General features: G+C 44.0%; 1 protein-coding gene and 1 pseudogene across 1 annotated transcript; both read left to right on the plus strand.

The window, feature by feature from the left end:
• The first annotated feature begins 928 nt into the window (after positions 1-928).
• LOC125622490 (olfactory receptor 6Y1-like) lies at positions 929-1,875 on the plus strand (annotated as a pseudogene).
• Positions 1,876-18,971: 17,096 nt separating this feature from the next.
• Positions 18,972-19,904, plus strand: LOC125622623 (olfactory receptor 9S13-like). The gene has a single exon (XM_048820749.2). The coding sequence runs from the start codon at positions 18,972-18,974 to the stop codon at positions 19,902-19,904; it is 933 nt and encodes a 310-aa protein (XP_048676706.2).
• The last annotated feature ends 3,073 nt before the right edge of the window (positions 19,905-22,977 follow it).

Here is a 22,977-nt window from a genome sequence, read left to right on the forward strand (position 1 = left end):
TTCTTTTGTCTTTTTTTCACCCCTTATTTTTGAAAGAAAAAAAAATCAATTATATATAACTCCTTGAGAAGCCTTTCTAACTCCTTTAGGCTCCTCTGAGATAGACAGATAGACAGATAGATAGATAGATAGATAATCAAAGGAGCCCAAAGGAGTTGTATATATAAAGTTTGTATATGTAAAGGGAGCCCAGCATGGGAGTTAGGCAGCTGAACATCTGTCTTCCCCTGGTTTGTGAATCGCTCTAGGGCTTCAGTGGGAGATAAGTGCCCGGATACCTAGAATGAGGCAGCAGTGTGCATGGCCAGAGGTAGATACATCAGCACCCAGGGAAATTGTACTGCAAAAGCTCAGGTGCTGAGTGCATTTAGGCACCTACTGGGTGCAGTGGGAGTTTTGTGAATTGCACTGTAGCCTAAAACTAGGATTTTGGCACCCAAACCCAGATTTAGGCACCTAAATATGCACTTTAGGTGCTTAATTCATTTGTGAATCTAGGCTTTGGGTGCTTGACTTTCAATGAAACTTTGGCTCCTATGGGACAGATTTGCAAAGGCCTTTAAGTATGTAAAGAAGCAGATAGATGCTTAGTGGTGTTTTCAAAAGCACCTTGTTGCCTAACTCCCATTGAAATCCCACTGTGTTAGGTGCTGTACAAACACAGAACAAAAAGATGGTCTCTGGCATGAAGAATCTACAATATGAGTCCCTCTTGTCTATTCAAATTCTAAAGGTCTTTGGTACAGCGACTGTTCTCATACAATATGTCTGTACAGAGTCCTGCACAATGGGGCCCTGCTCTTGGGTTGGGCTGCTTGTTGCTACTATCAAGCAAATAATGAACAGCCATGGATCTAGACTGATCGGAATCTGGCTAATCATGATTAAATTAATCACAGGTGGAGAAGGAAGGTACTGCATGTAAGGAATGGATGAAGGAAATCAAACCAATGTCAGCCACTTCATCCTACTAGGATTCCCCACTTCTGCTGAGCTGTATCTGCTCCTCTTCTCCGTCTTCTTCCTGGCCTATTTGCTAACGCTGATGGAAAACATCATCATCATCCTTGTCATCTGGGCTAACCACCAGCTGCACAAGCCCATGAATTTCTTCCTGGGCAACCTGTCATTCCTGGAGATCTGGTACGTGACAGTCATTGTGCCCAAGATGCTGGCAGATTTCATGACCCAGGATAAACGCATTTCCTTCCAAGAGTGCATGGCACAGCTGTATTTCTTTGTGACTTTTGTGTGCACTGAGTACATCCTCTTGGCTGCCATGGCCTATGACCGTTACTTAGCCATATGCAATCCTTTGCAGTACCCATCCATCATGAGCAATAGGTTCTGCACCCAGCTGGCTGCAAGCTGCTGGCTTTGTGGCTTGATCACCGCTGCCATCAAGCTCAGCTTCATTGCCCAGCTCAGGTTCTGCAGCATTGACACCATCAACCACTACTTCTACGACATCTCTCCCTATTGAACATCTCCTGCACTGACTCATCCCTGGCCGAGCTGGTGGACTTCATCTTGGCCCTGATGGTCATCATGGTGCCTCTGTGCATTGTGGTCACCTCGTACATCTGCATCCTGTTCACTGTGCTCAAGATCCCCTTGTCGTAGGGCAGGCAAAAGGCCTTCTCTACCTGCGGCTCCCACCTGGCAGTGGTGGTCTAGTTCTACTCCACCACCCTCTTCACCTATGCCCAACCCAAGGCCATGTACGCTTACAACTCCAACAAACTGGTGTCAGTGCTCTACACTGTGGTGGTGCCGCTCCTGAACCCCCTCATCTACTGCCTTAGGAACAAAGAGATCAGGGATGCCCTAAGGAAGGCAAAGCTTGGCACAAGCAGCACTGGGGAACGTAGTTAAAGACTGCTGGAGAAGAGGGTTACTGATGAGTCTCGGATGGATGGCATGCTACACTAGGAACAAGTAAACCTGTGTTCTTATCCTATATCTAGGTGAAATTGGGCAAGCCACGCTGCTGGGGAAGGATGGGCTTGTGGGTAAGACAGTGGGCTGTTGCTAAGCAGATTTCTGTTCAATTCTTCTCTCTGCCTCACACCTTGAATTCAGGGAGATTTGGGTCCCGAGCTCTAGCAGGCCTTTTCAAAAATCCCAACCTAGGTTCCCAGCTCCCTCTGAATATCAATGAGTAGCTAGCTTCTTTTGTCATCTTTGAAAATCTCAGCCTAAGTTTACTCAAAAGTTTACCAAAAGTTTTTGGCCATGCTGGGGCAGCGTTTGGGACCACAAGGCCATTTTTCTCCCATGAAATTTGTGTTGGAAGTATATTGATTCTGGTACTGCTGAGCATGGAGAGCAAACCAACCATTAATACACAGCCATGTCTCTCTTGTCCACATATATATGTATACCCCAACCCATTGTCTCTGGGCTTTACTACCTTTACACACATCCCACCTGTTCTGTCTCTCTCTACTCCTCCCTCTGCTGACTTCTCCACCATTCTATCCCTATTCCGGGATCCCCCATTCAAAAATTTCCTATCCTATTGGAGTACACCTCAATTCTTGTCCTCCTTCTAACCCCCCAGTGCTGTCTCTGTTCACCAGTCCTTTGCTCTTCTCATTATCATTTTCCTCCCCCCACAATCTTCTGAAGTACAGGGGTGCTGTGACTTCTCAGCACTCAGGCTGGTCAAAAATTTTCCACAAAAGTGTGTTGTGATAGAAAATTGGTGTTTTGACTAAACAATTTTTTTCACAAGTGCCTACATTCTGTGGAAAAAATAAATTTTTCATTAAAAAAACACAAATGCTTGAAAAAAACAACTTATTGAAAATATTTTTGGTAGTCATAGAATATCAGGGTGGGAAGGGACCTCAGGAGGTCATCTAGTGCAACCCTTTGCACAAAGCAGGGCCAATCCCTAATTTTTGCCCCAGAGCCCTAAATGCCCCCCTCAAAGATTGAGCTCACAACCCTGGGTTTAGGAGACCAATGCTCAAATCATTGAGCTATCTCTCCCCCTCACAGGAGTTTAGTTCTGTTTCTTCACATCCCCATTGTCCTCTTTAGGTTGCTCTCATCAACCAAACTACATCTCCCATAATGCACCACAAGTGGGGACTCACATGATGCAACTACTTCCTATGTCCATGACAGGAAACTATGTTAGGTGTAGTCCAATCAGGGAGCTTGTACTTAGAGGTGTTTAATGCATGAGGCAATTGAACTGCAACTGCAATGTGGCACTATGGTTGCATTTGAAAACTGAAATTGATTTTCAATATTTTCCCCAAAAGACAAACTTTTCTGTGGAAAACTTAGATGAAATGAATTTTTATCATTGAAAAATTCCCATATTCTGATGAGTTCTACTCAGTATCAAAAAAGTCTGAAAAAGCAGGCCCATGGTGTCTGCAGTCATCCTCTCGTAACCCAAGGAACCAACAATTTATGAACAGGTTGATCTAACCCCCTCTGTTCTTCAAATTCACATCTATAGAATGGCAAAGATCCTACAGTTAGCTATGGCATCAAAGAAAGGACCAGCCATAAGATGCAGGATGGCTGGATACAGTTGGGACAGTGGGTTCTTCCATTGTTGAAACTGTCTTTGAAGCATGACTTATTTGTGCATTAATTATTAGAAAATAAATTGAATTACTTTTATTTTGAGTCCATGCTAAGAGGATGCTCAGGTAATGACGGAAGCTGGTCTTAAGGGCGAGCAGAAATGTAATGAACAAGTGCAACACACCCAGTATATTTTTTTCTGGGAGAAGAAAGATGGTCTTGATTTACTGGAACAGATCTCAGGATACTGGGGGTCAATTCTCAGAGACAGGGATTTTTAAAATTGCCCAAGGAAATTAGGGACCCAGGGCGGTATTTTTCGAATGCCAGTGAGACTTGTGCTCCTAAGTCACTTAGGCATTTAAAAAAAAATAATTCCATCCCAATTTCCATTGGTTCTCAATGGTATTTGGGTACCTAATTCTCTTTTTTGCATTTAAAATCTCCATCGAAGTCCTTTGTAGATCCCAACTAAATGTCTCTATGCCTCAGTTCTCTATCTGTCAAACAGGAATAATAACAATTCCTTCACCTACCCTGTTTATTAGAAATGCAAACTCTTTGAGGCATGGATAACCTATCACTGTGTGGCTGTGCAGTGCTGAGAGCAACGGGACTCTAATCTCACATTGAGTCTATTGGAGCTATGGTACTGGAATAATAAATCTTTCTTTGTCAACTTAATAAAAATGCCTTTGGTCATGACCTCTAACAGCAATTACAGTTATCAATATGGAACAAATAATCAAAATCAGTGCTAAAACACCTCTCATAAAATGCTTGCAGGATCCTAGGGGCTGGGCCACAGAGAAAATAACAGCCTATTACTCTGCCACCAGATAGATTTCCTCCTTTAGTTCAAGTGTCAAATGGCTGTGCTTTATGCCTGATGATCCACAGTTCCAACTTTACTGAAGATGGTGAGGGAGGAGTTATTACATTGAGCTCCTGCACCAGACTTAGACTAGAGAAAAATATCTGGTCAAGAATTTTCCATTTAAATTGTTTGCCAATGGAAAATTGGATTTTCAACTAAACAACATTTTCTCAAACAGTTCTGATAGTTGTAGTTTGGCTGCCCTATGCTGTTATTTTCCACTATGGGCTGGGGTCTCTGGCCAGAATACATCTCCCATGGTGCACGCTCACTCCATACAACAAGGAAAAAAGCTGGTGCATCGTTGGAGATGTAGTCCAGCCGGAGATTGCAGCTCCAAGAGAAACAGGGGTGCATAAGGCATTGAAACTACCATGATGCTCCACGGCCCCATTTTGAATATTTTGCTTTTTTGATATTTCACCAAAAAATCATTTTTGTCAAAATTTCCCAGGGAGGCGGGGACAACACCCAACAGGGTACTGCACAGTAGAACGTCTGCAGTCCCAATCTCCACAGCAATAGGCCTTGTCCTATTCCTGTTGCAATGAATGGAAGCTGTAACAATGGGAGTGGGTTGGAGCCCTAGTCAATCAACAAAGTTACGGGACTTTTCATCCACTAAAACTACTCAAGCCAGAGCCTCTCCTTGGGAGAAGCCAAACTTACAAGATAAACCTGTTGGATCATGTATGTGAGCTGGAGCTAAAGAAAGGAAGGATGATCCAGTGGTTAGGGTCTGTGCTGGGGCTGGTTCAAGGCCCTCTTCTGCTACAGGCTTCCTGTGTCACTTAGGGTCAGATTTGTAAAGGTATTAAGGTATTTGAGGGGGAGGGATAGCTCAGTGGTTTGAGCATTGGCCTGCTAAATTCAGGGTTGTGAGTTCAATCCTTGAGGGGGCCATTTGGGGATCTGGGCCAAAAATGGGGGATTGTTTCTCCTTTGAGCAGGGGGTTGGACTAGATGATCTCCTGAGGTCCCTTCCCACCTTCTATGTGTCTAAAGATGCTGACAAGAACCTAGTGAGATTTTCAGAAGCACATACTTACCTAACTCCTGGTGACTTTAAGTTGATTTTAGTGTGCATTAGGCACCTCTCTGCATCAGTAGGCATCTTAATCCCTTTTAAAATCTGGCCTAAGTGACAGAGGAAGTCTATGACAGAGTAGGGACCCAAACCTAGGTGTCCAAATTCCAAGTCGATAGACCTAACCATGGACACATCCTGCCACTCAAACAGTTGTTTACAAAACATTCTGAAATTTAGCAGTCAGTGAGCAAATTCTCCAGTGGGATCTATTCTTTCTATTGCACCAGCCAGGGATTTCTCCCTCTCCCTGCCCCGAATTTCCCCAACACCCCCCCCCTCCCAGTTTTGTGAACTAGTTATGTGCAGTGTTGCCTGTTTAGTGACTGTTTGGAAATTTGAATTGAAATTGAAACATTAATACACACTTTAAAAGCATATACAGTGTATGATAAAATACCTGTATCTGAAAAAGTATAATAGATTTTAAAAGTATAAACATAGACTAGCTTCCTTATACAGCTGTTGTTTTTATGACCATGTCAGTGCATTCATTTTGGTGATGTTGACCAACCTAATAATTTCAAATTATGATTTGTAAACAAAGTCTAAATGAGATCTCCCTGACAGCTATAGTGATGAGCTAGGGGCTGTGGGGAAAGGCTTCAGGACCAGATTGCATTTACATTCACACCTAATCTACCTAGGTATCCAGCAAGCAGAACTGCATTGCCCAAGTGATAGATTTTGGCTGAGGTTGGGTTACAAATCACTTGAATTCAGGGGGAGGGTGGGTAATGAAATGTTGTTCTTATTGTATGAGTAAAGGGCAGTAGAACTGTACTTAGCCTGTGCTGATTGAGGGCACCAAGAGAGAGGGTGGGGACAGGTGTTTTGCTTGATGGTCTTCCCGAGTCACAAGTACTATTTGACCTGCCCCTCTCCACTGTTAAAGACAGAGCTGATTAGGCTCCATAGATAGTCTTTTGTTTTGTTTAGTGACCACTACAGCTGAAATCAGGTCTAAGTGCTTAGACCTGCTGTGGGACAGTGTTTCTGTGGAAGAGACGGCCCAGTCTGCACGAGCAGTGAGGTTCCTCCACTGAGAGCTCAGCTGAAATCACTGAGAGCTGGTGGAACCTCAAGAGACCCACTCGCAGAGATCACAGTGGCAGGTGGCAGCAGAAGGTGACGGCGCAGGGCCATTGGCAACAGAGCAATGGAGTGAACAGTGGCACAACGAACAGCAGTGGCCAAAGCGAACAGTGAGCAGCTGGAGGAACGAGCAAAGTGCCTTCTTGCCCCCCACCTGGGAGGTGAACTCATGTGAAAGCGCCTCTGAGCTCTGAGTCTCCACTGACCAAGGACAACACCGGTGAGTGTTCATGAGGCTGTTAAGCATGCTGGAGACACAACACAGTTCATGCGAACAAACATGGCTGTGGCATCATACGTTCTATTTAAGCAAGAGATACCGCACACTACAAACTGGAGGCCAATGTTAAGTGCATTGTCACTTGTTCATCCTGAAGATGAACACTGGTTCCGAACAAGACCAGCAAATGCTCACTATCTTTCTGCAAGAAACTCAACTGACTGGCTAGAAGCATGTGGTGCAACAGTGAAAGACTCAACAGTTGAAAACGTGAAGAACTCTCTCACCATAAAAAAATTTGCATACATGGCTGATGAATGCACCGATGCAAATGGGCATCAAGTATTAAGTCATTGTGTACATTATCTTGATGTCAGTGGTAGGCCAGTAGATGCATTTCTAGATGTTTAAGTTATAGAAGACACATCGGCTGCATCTGTGACAACACATCTTAGAAGAGTTAAATGCTTGTCAGCTGGACCCCAAACAGATGGCTGCTTGTGCATTTGATGGAGCTGCAAACTTCTCTAGAAGACATGGTGGAGTACAAGCTTTGCTCAGAGAAAAGTGTAACCCTAATCTCTCCTATACACACTGCAGAGGCCATCTACTCCAACTAGCGCTAGTACGAGCTGCAGACTCTTCAAAAGACATTAAAAAAGCTATAAATTTAATGTCTTCATTATATTCTTTTTTCAGTAAGAGTCCAAAAAGACTGAATATCTTAGAAAATAAAGTAGATACACTGGGACTGAAGTTCAAATTAGTCCAACCTGGGAAAACCCTCTGGCTTTTTCATGAGCGATCCTTGGTTGTTGTCTTAAAATTACTCCAGCTGTTATTACTGGCTTTGGAAAGTATTTATCAAGATGGCACGGATCTAAGTAGTGAGGCTGGTGGATTACTTTTGCTACTATGTTCAGAGAAGACTATTGCCATTCTCTCCCTTGTAAGTCTACTGTTGAAACCACTTGGATCATTAAACAATGCCATCCAGGCATCTGCTACAACAGTAGTAGATCTTTGTCCAGCAATAAAAGCTACATTTGGATCAGTCAGAGAGCTATCCATTGAAAAAGTACTGGAAGAAGCAAAGACTTCAGTCCAGAAGTTGAGTAATGAAGGCATTTATATTGAATCCTTAAGTGAAGAGGACAATAAGTGTTTAAGACAACTGAAAAAGTACACAGACTTGATTCTTAAAAATCTACAACAGCGACTTATAGATTCTACTAAACCTCTACGTAGCTTTTACGGATCCCTGTCCTGTAAAACACCAACAGTTGAGTGGAGTTAGGCACTACCAGCAATGGGACTGCCATAGGCTCAGGACAGAATAGAGAATTTGAACACACAGTGGAATATCATACGACGAATGAATGAAGATTTGACTTTAACTTCTTTTTTATCATCACTAGTGGTTTGACCCAATCTTTGTGCTATGTTTCCTGGGATGAAAGAAGTAGGAATTCATCTCTTGTTACTCCCAGTCACAACAGCTACAGTTGAGCATTCTTTTGCCTCAATTGAATAGAATGTTGTGTTCTGAAAGAAGTCGCCTTCTGCCTGATCATGTGAATGATCTAATGAGCATATCAATTGAAGGAATGGTAGTATCGGACACACGAGAAGCCACCAAATATGAATGTATTGCATTCAAGAAGTTCATTAACAGAGTTGTGCAAAATTGTAACAAGAAACCAAGAAGGATGAAGATGTAGTGCTTCATAGAAGGCTTGAGTAGCCAACTTTAATTTTTGTGATGATTTTAAAACATGAGTTAAATCTAATTAAATGGTCATGAAATATTTTTCAGTTTTTACTATGGTGCCATAGACCCACCTTCACCCTCACGGTCTCACCCCTCATCGGCCCTGACCTCCCCGCCCTGTAAATTCGAACACCCCCCCTAATTTCAATTCCTGGTGAAAACACTAAGAGCAATTCTTATTATTTTAGTTCTTAAAAAGATTGCGTCCTTATCCACATGTGGAAAACAAAGTTAATTGACTGCTTAAAGAATGTGTCCTAAGGGAAAAGGAAAGTCACTTTAAAAAGCAGACCAAGGATGAGTTAACGAAACACACAGTGTTACTCATTCAATGTATGCAGATGAAAAACTCATATTTTTTTCTCTTCTGAAAGAAATCAGTGAAATCAAGGAAGCACTTTCATCATTACTTTCCTTCCATAAGACTTCTGGATGTTTCAAAGCTCAGGGTTTCATGTTTTTATTTTTTCTTTATCACATTTCTGAAGATCCACTTTTTTTGAATGAAATAAACCCAAAGGATTATCTGTTAATCTCTGTGGACGTGGATATACCTGAAGAGTGAGTAATTCTATTATCATCTGACCGTGTCATGTTTCCAACAGCTACCCTGATTTGTTTTCAGTGACAAAATATTAGTCCTTCTTGGGCGGGAAGACAAGTAAGTTAGAAAAGGCAGAGAGTTCATTTAAAATAATTACTAGTTTATAATGGGGGAAAAGAGAGAGAGAAACTGGCTCTGTGGTGGAGTCAGATGATTAGACAGAAGTACACATGAGATCTGATTCTGTTGTCTCCTAAGCCAACTTTACAACATAGCTGTACTTTGACCATTCTCGGGATACACTAGAATAACATTGGAGTGAGTGAGAGCAGAATCAGTCCTGCTGATGCCAATGGAGGTACTCCTGATTTACATCAGAGTGGGGGAGAGGAGAAAACTATTGATCTCAACACATATTTTCATATTCTATTCTATTATTTTCTATTCTATTCTACATAGTTTTTATACTGCAGTCCCCATGCTAGTATCCAAGCACTTTCTAGTAGAGCATTAAGCAGTGTGACTTCACATCTATTCCTGATTTACACTGGTCTCAGCAAAAGTAAAATTTGGACCCCTTTTCTCCTCTTTCAAGTGAGGGTTAAGGAAGTGATCTTTGGACATGAATTGGGCAAACAGTTTTCTACTTAGAACACAAATTGGCTTGGATTGGTTTGGGCTGAACTCTTGTGATGTGAAAGCCTGAGTTTTTTGCCACCATGAATGGTGAAACTGTCATGAGATTGACTATTGTAAAAATGTAGGGCTTAGTTGTTATCTAACGGATTCCCACCTAACGCCCCCAAAATTTTAAATACTTAAGTTTTCACATCTATCTATCTATCTATCTATCTCACACATTTTTCCTCTGTTTTCCCTTTCTAATCTCTTTCTCTACTTCTGCTCACTTTGATCTTTTTTCTCACTATTTTTATAATACATATATTTATAATATATCTATTTAGGTCTGTGACGTTATTGACTTGAACTGGGACCATATAGAACATTGTTGCATCCAAGGTCCTGTAGTGACAACAAATCTTGTATAGAGGGGGTCAAATAAGGTGTCTAAGACAAGGTTATGGTTTGCTGGCTATGATTATGCTATCATAGAATCATAGAATATCAGGGTTGGAAGGGACCTCAGGAGATCATCTAGTCCAATCCCCTGCTTAAAGCAGGACCAATCCCCAACTAAATCATCCCAGCCAGGGCTTTGTCAAGCCTGACCTTAAGAACTTCTAAGGAAGGAGATTCCACCACCTCCCTAGGTAAAGCATTCCAGTGCTTCACCACCCTCCTAGTGAAAAAGTTTTTCCTAATATCCAACCTAAACCTCCCCACTGCAACTTGAGACCATTACTCCTTGTTCTGTCATCTGCTACCACTGAGAACAGTCTAGATCCATCCTCTTTGGAACCCCCTTTCAGGTAGTTGAAAGCAGCTATCAAATCCCCCCTCATTCTTCTCTTCCACACACTAAACAATCCCAGTTCCCTCAGCCTCTCCTCATAAATCATGTGTTCCAGTCCCCTAATCATTTTTGTTGCCCTCCGCTGGACGTTTTCCAAATTTTTCACATCCTTCTTGTAGTGTGGGGCCCAAAACTGGACACAGTACTCCAGATGAAGCCTCACCAATGTCAAATAGAGGGGAACGATCACTCCCTCAATCCGCTGGAAGTGCCCCTACTTATACATCCCAAAATGCCATTGGCCTTCTTGGCAACAAGGGCATACTGTTGACTCATATCCAGCTTCTTGTCCACTGTAACCCCTAGGTCCTTTTCTGCAGAACTGCTGCTGAGCCACGGTCCCTAGTCTGTAGTGGTGCATGGGATTCTTGCGTCCTAAGTGCAGGACTCTACACTTGTCCTTGTTGAACCTCATCAGATTTCTTTTGGCCCAATCCTCTAATTTGTCTAGGGTCCTCTGTATCCTATCCCTACCCTCCAGTGTATCTACCTCTCCTCCCAGTTTAGGGTCATCTGCAAACTTGCTGAAGGTGCAATCCACGCCATCCTCCAGATCATTAATGAAGATATTGAACAAAACCGGCCCCAGGACCGACCCTTGGGGCACTCCACTTGATACCGGCTGCCAACTAGACATGGAGCCTTTGATCACTACCCATTGAGCCCGACAATCTAGCCAGCTTTCTATCCACCTTATAGTCCATTTCTATCTATATGCATGTATCATTTTTGTATTTAAAGTTATAAGTATTGGCTCTATACTGTCTGTAGTTCAAACTTGTGCTCTGCTTCTGGGTGACACCCCAGACAAGTTGGTGTCAGCTCTGCATAGCCTGCTTGATGGCCCATTAAGGACCATCAGCTATACAACTGACCCATTGAGAGAAGGCAGACACGCCTTGTGACTCAGCAAGGTATGCGGGGACATGCCTATGGACAGAACTCTGAGGTTTTTCCGGGCCATGTGAGGGACAGCTTGTCTTTGGAACAAAGAAAGAAAGACCACATGGCAAGAGAATATAAAAAGCTGCTGCAGCTCCTCCATCTGGTCTTCAATCCTACTTCGTACATCTGGAGGAACCTTGGCACATTGAAGCTTTGAACCAGGGACTGAAAGACCCATCCCAGATGTGGATGTACTCCAGAGACTTGATTTGAACCTACAGTTTATTCTATCACTGCTGCAAGCCTGAACCAAGAACTTTGCCGTTACTGTATGTAATTGATTCCATTTAACCAATTTTTGCTCTCATCTCTAGCTTTTCCTTTTATGAATAAACCTTTAGATTTTAGATTCTAAAGGATTGGCAACAGAGTGATTTGTGGGTAAGATCTGCTTTTTATATTGACCTGGGTCTGGGGCTTGGTCCTTTGGGATCGAGAGAACCTTTTTTCTTTTACTGGGGTATTGGTTTTCATAACCATTCATCCCCGTAACGAGTGGCACTGGTGGAGATACTGGGAAACTGGAGTATCTAAGGGAATTGCTTGTGTGACTTGTGGTTAGCCAGTGGGGTGAGACCAAAGTCTGCTCTGTTTGGTTGTTTTGGTTTGCCTTAAAGGTGGAAAAACCCGAGCTTTGGGTTGTAACTCCCCTGCTTTAAGCAGTTTATCCTGAATTGGCACTCTCAGTTGGGTCTCGCCAGAACCAGCATCGTTACAGTGGCATAGTTTTGCTTGGATCCACAGAACCAGGTCAATTAAACTTTGGGTCAGAACCCCATGCTATCCAAATTTGAATTTTGATATTGAGATATTGAATTTTGGTATTGGTTAAAAAGCAGTTGCAATGGGTGAGCAAAAGAACATAGGAGAGCCTTGACAAAAAAGCCCTGAACGTTTTGTGTTCAGAAAAGGGGATAAGCTTTCGAAAGAAAGTTACAAATTAAGAACTGAGAGACCTGTTAATGGCCAGTGATCAGAAGGCTGGAGCACAGCCCTTACCTGATACTACAGAAGCAATGAAACTGCAAGCCCTGAGAGACGGCCTGCAGTTGGAACATGAACAAAAACTGGCAGAAATTCGAATGAGAGAGAAGCAAGCCTTGGCCCAGCTGGAGAAGGAGGCTGATGAAAGGAAGGAAAGGGCTCGCAAGCAGTGCCTGGAGCAGCTGGCTGCAAAGAAGGGGGTTTGCCAGATGCAACAAGAAACTACCAGACTTCAGCTCCAAGTCAAAAAAGCAATGGAAAAACAGCAGAAATTTTATTCTCTTGAAAGTCCAATATATAACAATGTTGGTATGTTGTATAACTCTGAGCAGTTGTCTGGGTGTAACCAAATGTACCCCAACACTGCCACCTTTTACGTAAATACTGTTACTGTGAGTTCAGTAGAGGGTGACTCCATAAATTGTGTCAATGCTATGTATGGAAGTGGTAGTGGAAACTTCATAAAGAGTGTAAAAGTTAATGGTAAAAGTTGGTTAGGGCAAATTATGGCTTCTAATATCACTCTTGTTAAAGCAGATCTTGTCAAAGAGGAAGATTACTTACCAAATCAGAGTGTGACTGTTGTAGTCCTCTATGAGTTTACTGTAAGCGTGTCTTTAGCCAGAATCTACCTTGAATGGAATGGTACTAAACATGAAATTATAGCTGGTGTAAGGAAGTTATTGCCTAAGGATCTTTTGATTGGGGAAAACCTTTGTTCAGTCCAGGTAACCGGTCACAAGAAAGGAATGATCTTAAACCTGTGTCTATTATGGGCAATTATTTGCTTGGGGAGGGTTTCTCCAAATGTTTGTCTGTGAATGAAGTTTCTGAATGTCTGTCTAATGTCTCAGAAGTGAATCTGGAATTAGATCAAGCACAGAAAGAACTCATAGGTCAGGAAAATGTTTCTCAGGAGCAGACTGAATTGGATAGTCAGGTTAAAGCCCTAATTGAGGAAGGAAAGGGTAGATTTTTAATGGGTGATGGATTGTTGGCTAGTACAGCTTCTAACAGTGAACATGGAAAAGGTAACTGTGATTTGCTGGAAGTAGCTCAGTGTCATGAAGAGAGCAGCAGTTTATCTGTGGGGAGTGGCAATGTGCCTGGTAAGGAAAGTTTGGATGAGCCTAGGCAGCCTTGTGAGCTGAAGGCTTTGTCTAGTCAGCAGTTTGGGAAGGTGAGGATAGTGGAAGATGAGTGTCCCTATACCTTATCTGTTACTTGTGTGGAGAATTGTGACAGTGAAGGAAATGTGCCTGTGTCTGTCAGGGGTATTGACTTGCCTATGGAGGGAGCTACCCCAGTCTCCACGCAGTTGTCTGTGAACAGCCCTGTGTGCTGGGACAAGGGAAATGAAATCCAAAGCTGTGTGTCTGGTAAAGGAGAATGTGTCTATGCCTCTTTTTTGTCTGTGGAGCAGACAGAAGGTGCCTTTCAGCCTGTGATGGTTGAGGGTCGTGCAGTTGTCTCAGAGTTGGTTCTGGATTCAACTAAAGCCCAGGAAGGGAATGGTCCTAAGTTTGTGTCTGCTAGGGAGAATGGCCCTGCAACTCTGTTGCATCCAGTTAGTGTCATGGCAAAATCCCAGAGACCAAACAATTCTGGTGCTTGTATTTTTCCTGTTGCTAATGTGTGGCTGGGAAAGGGTGTAGCAACTCTGTCTAATCAGGGTGATTCCTTGTGCCCTGGCTAAGGTGAGCAGAAAGGTGATTTAATTGTGTTACCTACTGATGGTGTGGAAACTTGTAGCAAGAAGGAAAAGATTCCTGAACTTCTATGTGGCAAAGGGAAGGAGAATGCTTCTAACCTTTTAATTAGGAAGTCTATAAGTTTACCTGAAAGGGGATTGAGTAGGAATCTGCCTGATGGGCCAGAGGTGATTCTGGATGTAAGTGAGAGCCAGAAAGAGTCTGTTGTTGCTCAGAGAAGTGTTCCTTTAGAGCAAGCCTTAGGTGAAGAAGGTAAAGGCAGAATTTCTGTGAGGGGTGAATTGCTGCTTAGAAAAGCTCCTGGGGAAAGGAATCCTCATCATAGTCTTTGCAAGCAGTTTACTGCAACTGAAGGCTGTGAAAGTGATTTAACCAAGAAAGTTTCAGTTCCTAACAGCCAGAAATTTTCTGTGGTGAATGGATCCACTGACTTTCCTGTTGAAAGATCCAGTGTGGTTAGCTTTGAGAAGGTCTCAGATGGAGTGAAAGCTGTTAAGAAAGTTGAACGGTCCTATAAGCAAGTGGCTGTGTTTGGCCAGCTTGTTGGGGAGACAAGGTTGTTGAGAGAAGAATGTCTCCACGCTGATTTTGTAAGTGAACAGACTGTGTCTCAGGTTCTGAGTGAAGACTGGGTAGCTGAGTCTGCAGAGCAGAACAGCTGTGCAGTTAATCTCTCGAGAATGCTGGGGATGGCAGGTATACTCTCATCTCTAGACACTGTGCATATGACTTGTATTCTCTCAGTGAACTTCACATCTGATTTCATGTGGAAGCGGAGGTTGGTAAGGGAAGGACAACAGAACTTTGAGTCTAGCTTGTTAGTGAAAATGGATGGTATCTCTTTAAGACAGAGTCCAGCCTTGGAATTCTTAGCAGTGAAGCATCTGAACACTGGTGAATAGGCTCCTGTCTGTTTGAATGCAAATTACCTGACTGACTGGGAGAAGAAAGAGTTGCTAATAGCTCTTAGCAGAGAGAGCACACCCAATCAGCCAGTGAATTCTGTTAAGCAAGGGAAATCAGGGTTTGATCCTTCAGGACAAGGAGGAAACAGAGACATTAATTTTGCAATGGAAGCCACAGGCTGACCCTAAAAGGCCCAAACCCCAATGGTATTGACCCAGAGGTGTGGCAAGACAAACATAATTGTAGATGGACACTTGTAATGAATTTGTTGCTATTGCTCATGGTAATTTTTGTGACTAATGTGTTGCTGTTACCAAAAACTGTAAAAATGTACAATGTGCATAATCTTGGAAAATGTTAAAAGGAATACATGAGAACACAATTTATGTTAAAAGGCCTTGTTATACTGATGTTTCAGTTAATGCCTGTAAACAATTGTAAAGGTACCTTCCCCACTCTGAACTCTAGGGTACAGATGTGGGGACCTGCACAAAAGACCCCCTAAGCTTATCCTTACTTAGGTACAAACTTTGCCTTGTCCTTGAACTGTATGCTGCCACCACCAAGAGTTTTAAACAAAGAACAGGGAAAGAGACCACTTGGAGATGTCGTCCCCCAAAACATCCCCCCAAGCCCTACACCCCCTTTTCTGGGGAAGGCTTGATAATAAGATACTCACCAATTGGTACAGGTGACCACAGACCCAAACCCTTGGATCTTAAGAACAATGAACAATCAATCAGGTTCTTAAAAGAAGAATTTTATTTAAAGAAAAGGTAAAAGAATCACCTCTGTAAAATCAGGATGGTAAATACTTTACAGGGTATTCAGATTCAAAACATGGAGAATCCCTCTAGGCAAAACCTTAAGTTACAAAAAGACACAAAACCAGGACTATACATTCCCTCCAGCACAGCGAATTTTACAAGCCATTAAACAAAAGAAAATCTAACACATTTTCTAGCGAGATTACTTACTAACTTTATGGGAGTGATAAGGCTTCTATTCCTGGTCTGTTCCCGGCAAAAGCATCACACAGACAGACAGAACACTTTGTTCCCTCCCGTTCCAGATTTGAAAGTATCTTGTTCCCTCATTGGTCATTTTGGGTCAGGTGCCAGCAAGGTTACCTTAGCTTCTTAACCCTTTACAGGTGAAAGGGTTTTGCCTCTGGCCAGGAGGGATTTTATAGCACTGTATACAGAAAGGTGGTTACCCTTCCCTTTATATTTATGACAGCAGTATTAAAACTTTTCACAGGGGAAAAGACATTCCAAACCTGATGTGCTGTATGACAAGGGAAACTGAGGCACACTACCATATTGCTTTCATGGCTAAAGGCCAAGATTCCTATACTATGGACAACATTAATATCTACATTGATTTGATGTTAACTGGGTTCCAAACATTTGCCAGAGCTTGTATACGTAAAGTAGCTTTAGTTTTAGCTCTTGGCAAGATCACATGAGACATACAGGAACCATGCTGCAAGAGCAGATCCAATCCCCTTTTGTTCTAACAAAGTTTTACCTTGAGTTTGTAAAGAGATTCAGTCATGTTATTGAACATGACTTTGATAAACCATTTCTGTTATAAAACAATACTTGCTGTAGTAAGACAGAACCAAGGAGGGAAGCTCTTGGGATTCAGTCAGTGATGTTTGTGTCATCCCTTCCTCCATCAATTTTGCGTTGGGGGTGTGACGTTATTGACTTGAACTGGGACTATATAGAACATTGTTGCAACCAAGATCCTGTAATGGCACCAAATCTTGCATAGAGGGGGTCAAATAAGGTGTCTAAGACAAGGATATGGTTTGCTGGTTATGATTATGCTATCTATATGCATGTATAATTTTTGTATTTAAAGATATAAGTATTGGCTCTATACTGTCTGTAGTTCAAACTTGTACTCTGCTTCTGGGTGACACCCCAGACAAGTTGGTGTCAGCTCTGCCTAGACTGCTTGATGGCCCATTAAGGACCATCAGCTAAACATCTGACCCATTGAAAGAAGGCAGACACACCTTGTGACTCAGCAAGGTATGCGGGGACATGCCTATGGACAGAACTCCGAGGTTTTTCCATGCCATGTGATGGACAGCTTGTCTTTGGAACAAAGAAAGAAAGACAACAAAAACACTAACCCAGAAACCTATCCTTGCAACAAAGCCCAGTGCCAACTCTGTCCACATACTTATTCAAGTGACACCATCACAGGAATTAATCACATTAGCCACACCATCAGGGACGCGTTCACTTACCCATCTACCAATGTGATATATGCCATCATGTGCAAGCAATGCCCCTCTGCCATGTACATTGGCCAAACCGGACAGTCTCTACGCAAAAGAATAAATGGACACAAATCTGACATCAGGAATCATAAAATTCAAAAACCAGTAGGAGAACACTTCAACCACTCTGGCCACTCAGTAAAAGATTTAAGGGTGGCAATTTTGCAACAGAAAAGCTTAAAAAATAGACTCCAATGAGAAACTGCTGAGCTTGAATTTATATGCAAACTAGATACCATTAACTTGGGTTTGAATAGAGACTGGGAGTGGCTGGGTCATTGCACATATTGAATCTATTTCCTTAAGTTAAGTATCCTCACACCTTCTTGTCAACTGTCTAAATGGGCCATCTTGATTATCACTACAAAAGGTTTTTTTTCCTTCTCCTGATAATAGCTCATCTTAACTAATTAGCCTCTCACAGTTTGTATGGTAACTTCCAATTTATCTATATGTATATATACATCTTCTTACTATCTGTTCCATTCTATGCATCCAATGAAGTGAGCTGTAGCCCACAAAAGCTTATGGCTCTAATAAATTTGTTACTCTCTTTTTAGAAAAAGCTGCTGCAGCTCCTCCATCTGATTGTCAATCCTGCTTCATACCTCTGGAGGAACTTTGCGACACTGAAGCTTTGAACCAAGGACAGAAAGACCCCTCCCAGCGGTGGATGTGCTCCAGAGACTTGATTTGAACCTGCAGTTTATTCTATCACTGTTGCAAGCCTGAACCAAGAACTTTGCCGTTACTGTATATAATTGATTCCATTTAACCAATTCTTGCTCTCGTCTACATCTTTTCCTTTTATGAATAAAACTTTAGATTTTAGATTCTAAAGGATTGGCAACAGAGTAATTTGTGGGTAAGATCTGCTTTGTATATTGTCCTGGGTCTGGGGCTTTTTCCTTTGGGATTAAGAGAACCTTTTTCCTTTTACTGGGGTATTGGTTTTCATAACCATTCATCCCCATAACAAGTGGCACTGGTGGAGATATTGGGAAACTGGAGTATCTAAGGGAATTGCTTGTGTGACTTGTGGTTAGCCAGTGGGGTGAGACCAAAGTCTGCTCTGTATGGTTGTTTTGGTTTGCCTTAGAGGTGGAAAAAACCCAGCCTTGGGCTGTAACTGTCCTGCTTTAAGCAGTTGGTCCTGAATTGCACTCTCAGTTTGGTCCCACCAGAACCAGCATTGTTACAAGGTCTACATTTTTATTACAATTTTCCTGGCTTGTTAAAGTTCTCTCATTCATTCTCAACCTTCTTTCAACTTTCAGGACCAGTCTATTTCCAACATGATAAACTACACATGTTGATGTTTGCTTATAATGAAGAAGAATGATACCTGTTGCAAGCAAGCGTGATTCTTATGTATTGTCTTCTCTGTCCCATGTCCAGAGTTGTGATGGATCATTCCACGGCATGTGTTCACTGACACGTATACCAATGTGGTGATTGGAGCTCACTGAGGGAACAACTGTCTCTTCTTTCCTCCATATACAAAAAGAACCATGGAAAACCACACCACAGTGGCTGAGTTCATCCTCGTAGGGTTCGGAGGCCATCCCGAACTGCAAGTCTTCCTCTCTGTCCTCTTCTTGGTTCTGTACACTGTCACCCTGCTGGGGAATGTCAGCATGATCACCATCATCAGCTCTGACTCCAAGCTCCACACCCCCATGTACTTCTTCCTGAAGAACCTGTCCTTCCTGGACCTCTGCTACTCCTCCGTCATTGCCCCTAAAGCCCTACTGTGCTTCTCAACGGGGCACAGAGCCATCTCCTACAATAGCTGTGCTGCCCAAATGTTCTTCTTCTCTCTCTTTGGGACCACTGAGGCATTCTTCCTAGCCGTGATGGCTTATGACCGCTTCGTCGCCATCTGTAAGCCGCTGCGCTATCCAATCACAATGTCCAAGAGGGCTTGTATTTTCCTGGTGGCGGGCTCCTATCTCTCAGGCTGCCTCAACTGCAGCATCCAGACAGGCTTTACATTCACCTTGTCCTTCTGCGGGCTGGGGAAAATTGACCACTTCTTCTGCGACGTCCCCGCAGTGATGCAAGCCTCCTGCTCTGACACCTTTGCCAGTGAAATGGCAATGCTGGTCGTGTGTGGGTTCATCATAGTGAGCACTGGCCTGGTCGTCCTTATCTCCTATGGCTACATCATTACCACTGTCATGCGGATACCCTCCGCCGAGGGAAGACGCAGAGCCTTCTCCACCTGCACTTCCCACCTGGTGGCTGTGAGCTTGTTCTTTGGGACAGTCTTCTTTATGTATGCCCAGCCTGGGGCCATAACCTCCCCAGGTCAAAGTAAAGTAGTCTCTGTGTTCTACACCATTGTCATCCCCATGCTGAACCCTTTGATCTACAGCCTGAGGAACAAGGAGGTGAAAGAGGCCCTGAGAAGACAACTAAAAAAGAAAGGCTTTTTCCACTGAGTTCCCTGAAGTAGCAAGGCTATTGAAGAGTGGATAGGTATTTGGGACGGATGACAATGGGTGCCAAAGACAGCGGAATTCCAACAAGGCTCTTCCATGGAACAATGGTCTCTGCTGGTGAATATTATGGGGAAAGGCAGGGACTTTCAATTGCCTAAGGAAATTAGGCACCTTACTGAATATCTAACTCCCTTTGACTCCTTTGAAAATCCCAGACGAAATGTAAGGGTGATGAATCGGAGGCTAAGTCTATATCCCTTGGAAGGGGAACTCTCTCTAACATGGGGGTGGATGGTTTTGTGGTAAAGATGTTGGACTGTGACTTGGTAAATCTGGGATCTATTTCTAGCTCCCCATGTGAACATGGGCAGGCTGCTTAAGCTGAGATGCTAACAGATTTGAGCACCCAACTCTCATTAACTTTAATAGGATTTTAGTGTCCAAAGTGCTTAGGCAGCTTTGAAAATCTCAACCTTAATCCCACTGTTTCTCAGGTCCTCATCTGTAAAATGTGGATATTGATACTTCGTTTCTCTGGCTCTATCTGTTTACATGCTGACTTTTTTGGGAGCACAGACTTTTTCTGACCATGTATTGTGCAGCATCTGGTAAAATGGGACCCTGAATGTAAGTGGAATCTATAGTCATTGCTAATACGATAACTTTGAACCCTGGAGATGCATTGGCAGGGACAGCTGACAGCCACCCCTATGTGAAGAAAACCAGCCTCTTGATTCTACTTTGCATGGTTGCTTACCCTTTCCTCTGAACATTGTCAAACTGTATGTACTCCTTTCAGTGGATGCTAATGTAAAAGTCTCAGAGAAATAAACTATGGGACTTAGGCTCCCAAGTCACTTAGGGACATATTTTCAAAGGTATTTTGGCACCTAAAGAGGCAGATAGGCACCTGGAGGGACTTTAGTAAGCACCTAAACAGAATTGTATCAAATCAAATGGGACAGAATAGATTATGATGCTTAAAGGAAAAGATCCACAAAATGTCTCTCATTAAGAGGCCCAGTTCAGCTCCACGCGAAGCTGATAGTCATTCCATTGACTACAGTCAAAACCCCAGATACCCCAGCTGGTGTCAGTTGGAAAAGATCCATTGAGCTCAACTCACTGAAACCCCAGTTGGTGTGAAGCAGTCGTAGCTCCACTGTAGTCAATGAAGCCAGATACCTAGCTGGTGTAAATCATCCCCTTTGCCATCAGTGGGCCAGATATGAAGCTAGTGTAGATCATCACACCTCCACTGAGTCACTGACTTCAGTGGACCTCTGCTGGTTTCCACCAGCCGGACCCCTTGTGTGAGAGTGAGGACCTGATCCCCTGTCCTTTGAAGTCAATGGAAGGACTCCCATTGATTTCAATGGCCTTTGGATCAGGCCATGAGATCAGAATCTGTCCCACTATCTCTTGGCTCAGAGAGTAGAGCATGGAGTTGGCACATGTGAGGACAATAGCCAGTGTCAAGATTTGGTCAGCAATATGTTCTCCTTCCCATTGGAATCAGCAGTAGAACTCCCATTGATTTCAGTGGCACCATGATTGTGCCCAGTCAGCAAACTGATTAGCAAATGTAAAGTCACATGCTCGTAATCCCCCTCCATAAAGTAAAAGACCAATTGTTATCCCCTTAACATTATACCCCTGAACAATATCTTAGTGTCATTGTTTAGCAGTTACTGACTTTCACAATCGTGCTGATGAAAATGGATATGCAGCATGCAGAGGGATTTTCAATGGCACCACGGGCCACATTCACAAAGGAATTTAGGCTTTGCACAGCTCAGTGTCATCGCAGCTCAGTTTTAAGTGCCTATAAAATTACTGGGATTCACAAAGCCTGAGTTAGGTGCCCAGGCTCCCTGTGCAAGGAGCAGAGAGAGCTAGGTGCCTTAGAATGGCATTGACAAAAGTCAGCATGCTAGGTGGGTCCCAGCCAATGGGAGATGCTAATGCTCAGGGGTTCGCTGCCTAAATCCGGGATTGAGGGAGCCCCATATCTGAGTATCCCATAACCCAGAGGTAAGGGCACTCACCTGAGAGGTGGCAGATCCCTGTTCAAATCACTTCTCCCCCTCTGAGCACATTTACCACGTGGGGACCTTCAGGCGAGTTAGGCCCGAATTCCCTTGGTCCGTGCATCACTCTGAGGCTTACGTGTCCAGACATCTAGAGGGAAGCAGTAGTGCATTGGCCACATGAGTGCTGACTCCGTGGGTGCACCAGGGCTCAAGCACTCCTGGAAAAAAATAGGGAGTGCTCAGCACCCACCGGCCACAGTGCTTCCGGGCCCCAGGGCTGGCCTCCGATCAGCTGTTCAGCAGGCCCTGGGGTGGCCAGAGGAGCAGTGAGTGGCTGGCGGGAGGCGCTCGGGGAAGGCAGAGAGTCATGAGCAGCAGGCTCACAGGCCGCGGGTGGGGAGTCTCGAGGGAGAGGGCAGAGTAGGGGCAGGAAGAGTCAGAGTGAAGGCAGGGCCTTGGGGGGAAGAGGCGGAGCAGGGCCTCGGGCAGAGCAGCAGTGGAGTACCCACTGGGGGGAAGAAAAGGACAGTGCCTGTGTCATGCCTAAAAGCAGAAACATAGGCGCCCAGGGAGCTTTTACTGCAAAAACTTAGGTGCCAAGTTAGTTTAGGTAGCTACTGGATTCCAGTCCTGGGTTTACAATGGCTTCAGTTGCTCCATGGAGCCAGGCCCATGCTCAGAAGGGGCCCCGGCCTGCTCCGCTTGCACTGCGCCCTGAGACCCCACTGGCTCCCCCCGCCCACTCGCTCCTCTTGGCCTGCCCCCCGCTGCCTCCTCAGCCCTACCCCCTGCTCCTCTCTGCCCCCTGGCCGCACCCCAGTGCACCTCCCGCTCTGGGCAGTCTCTGCTTCCCACCACCTGTGGGGCCCTGCCTGTCTCCCCGGAGCTGAACTGCCTGGGACTGGTGCAGCCTGGCCTGTATCAGATCAGGGGTGGGGGAATGGGACAGTGCAGGGAGCTTGTGGGGGCAGTGCTGGGCTGTGAGGGGGTAGGGAAGATGTGTATGTTGGGGCACTGGGAACTGGGGGTTCTGTGTTGGG

This window comes from Caretta caretta, chromosome 13 (assembly GCF_965140235.1).
Source record: "Caretta caretta isolate rCarCar2 chromosome 13, rCarCar1.hap1, whole genome shotgun sequence".
Taxonomy (NCBI): domain Eukaryota; kingdom Metazoa; phylum Chordata; order Testudines; family Cheloniidae; genus Caretta; species Caretta caretta.

Coding starts and splice junctions, on each gene's coding strand:
- LOC125622623 (XM_048820749.2), top strand. CDS start 18,972: ATGGAAAACCACACCACAGTGGCTGAGTTCATCCTCGTAGGGTTCGGA.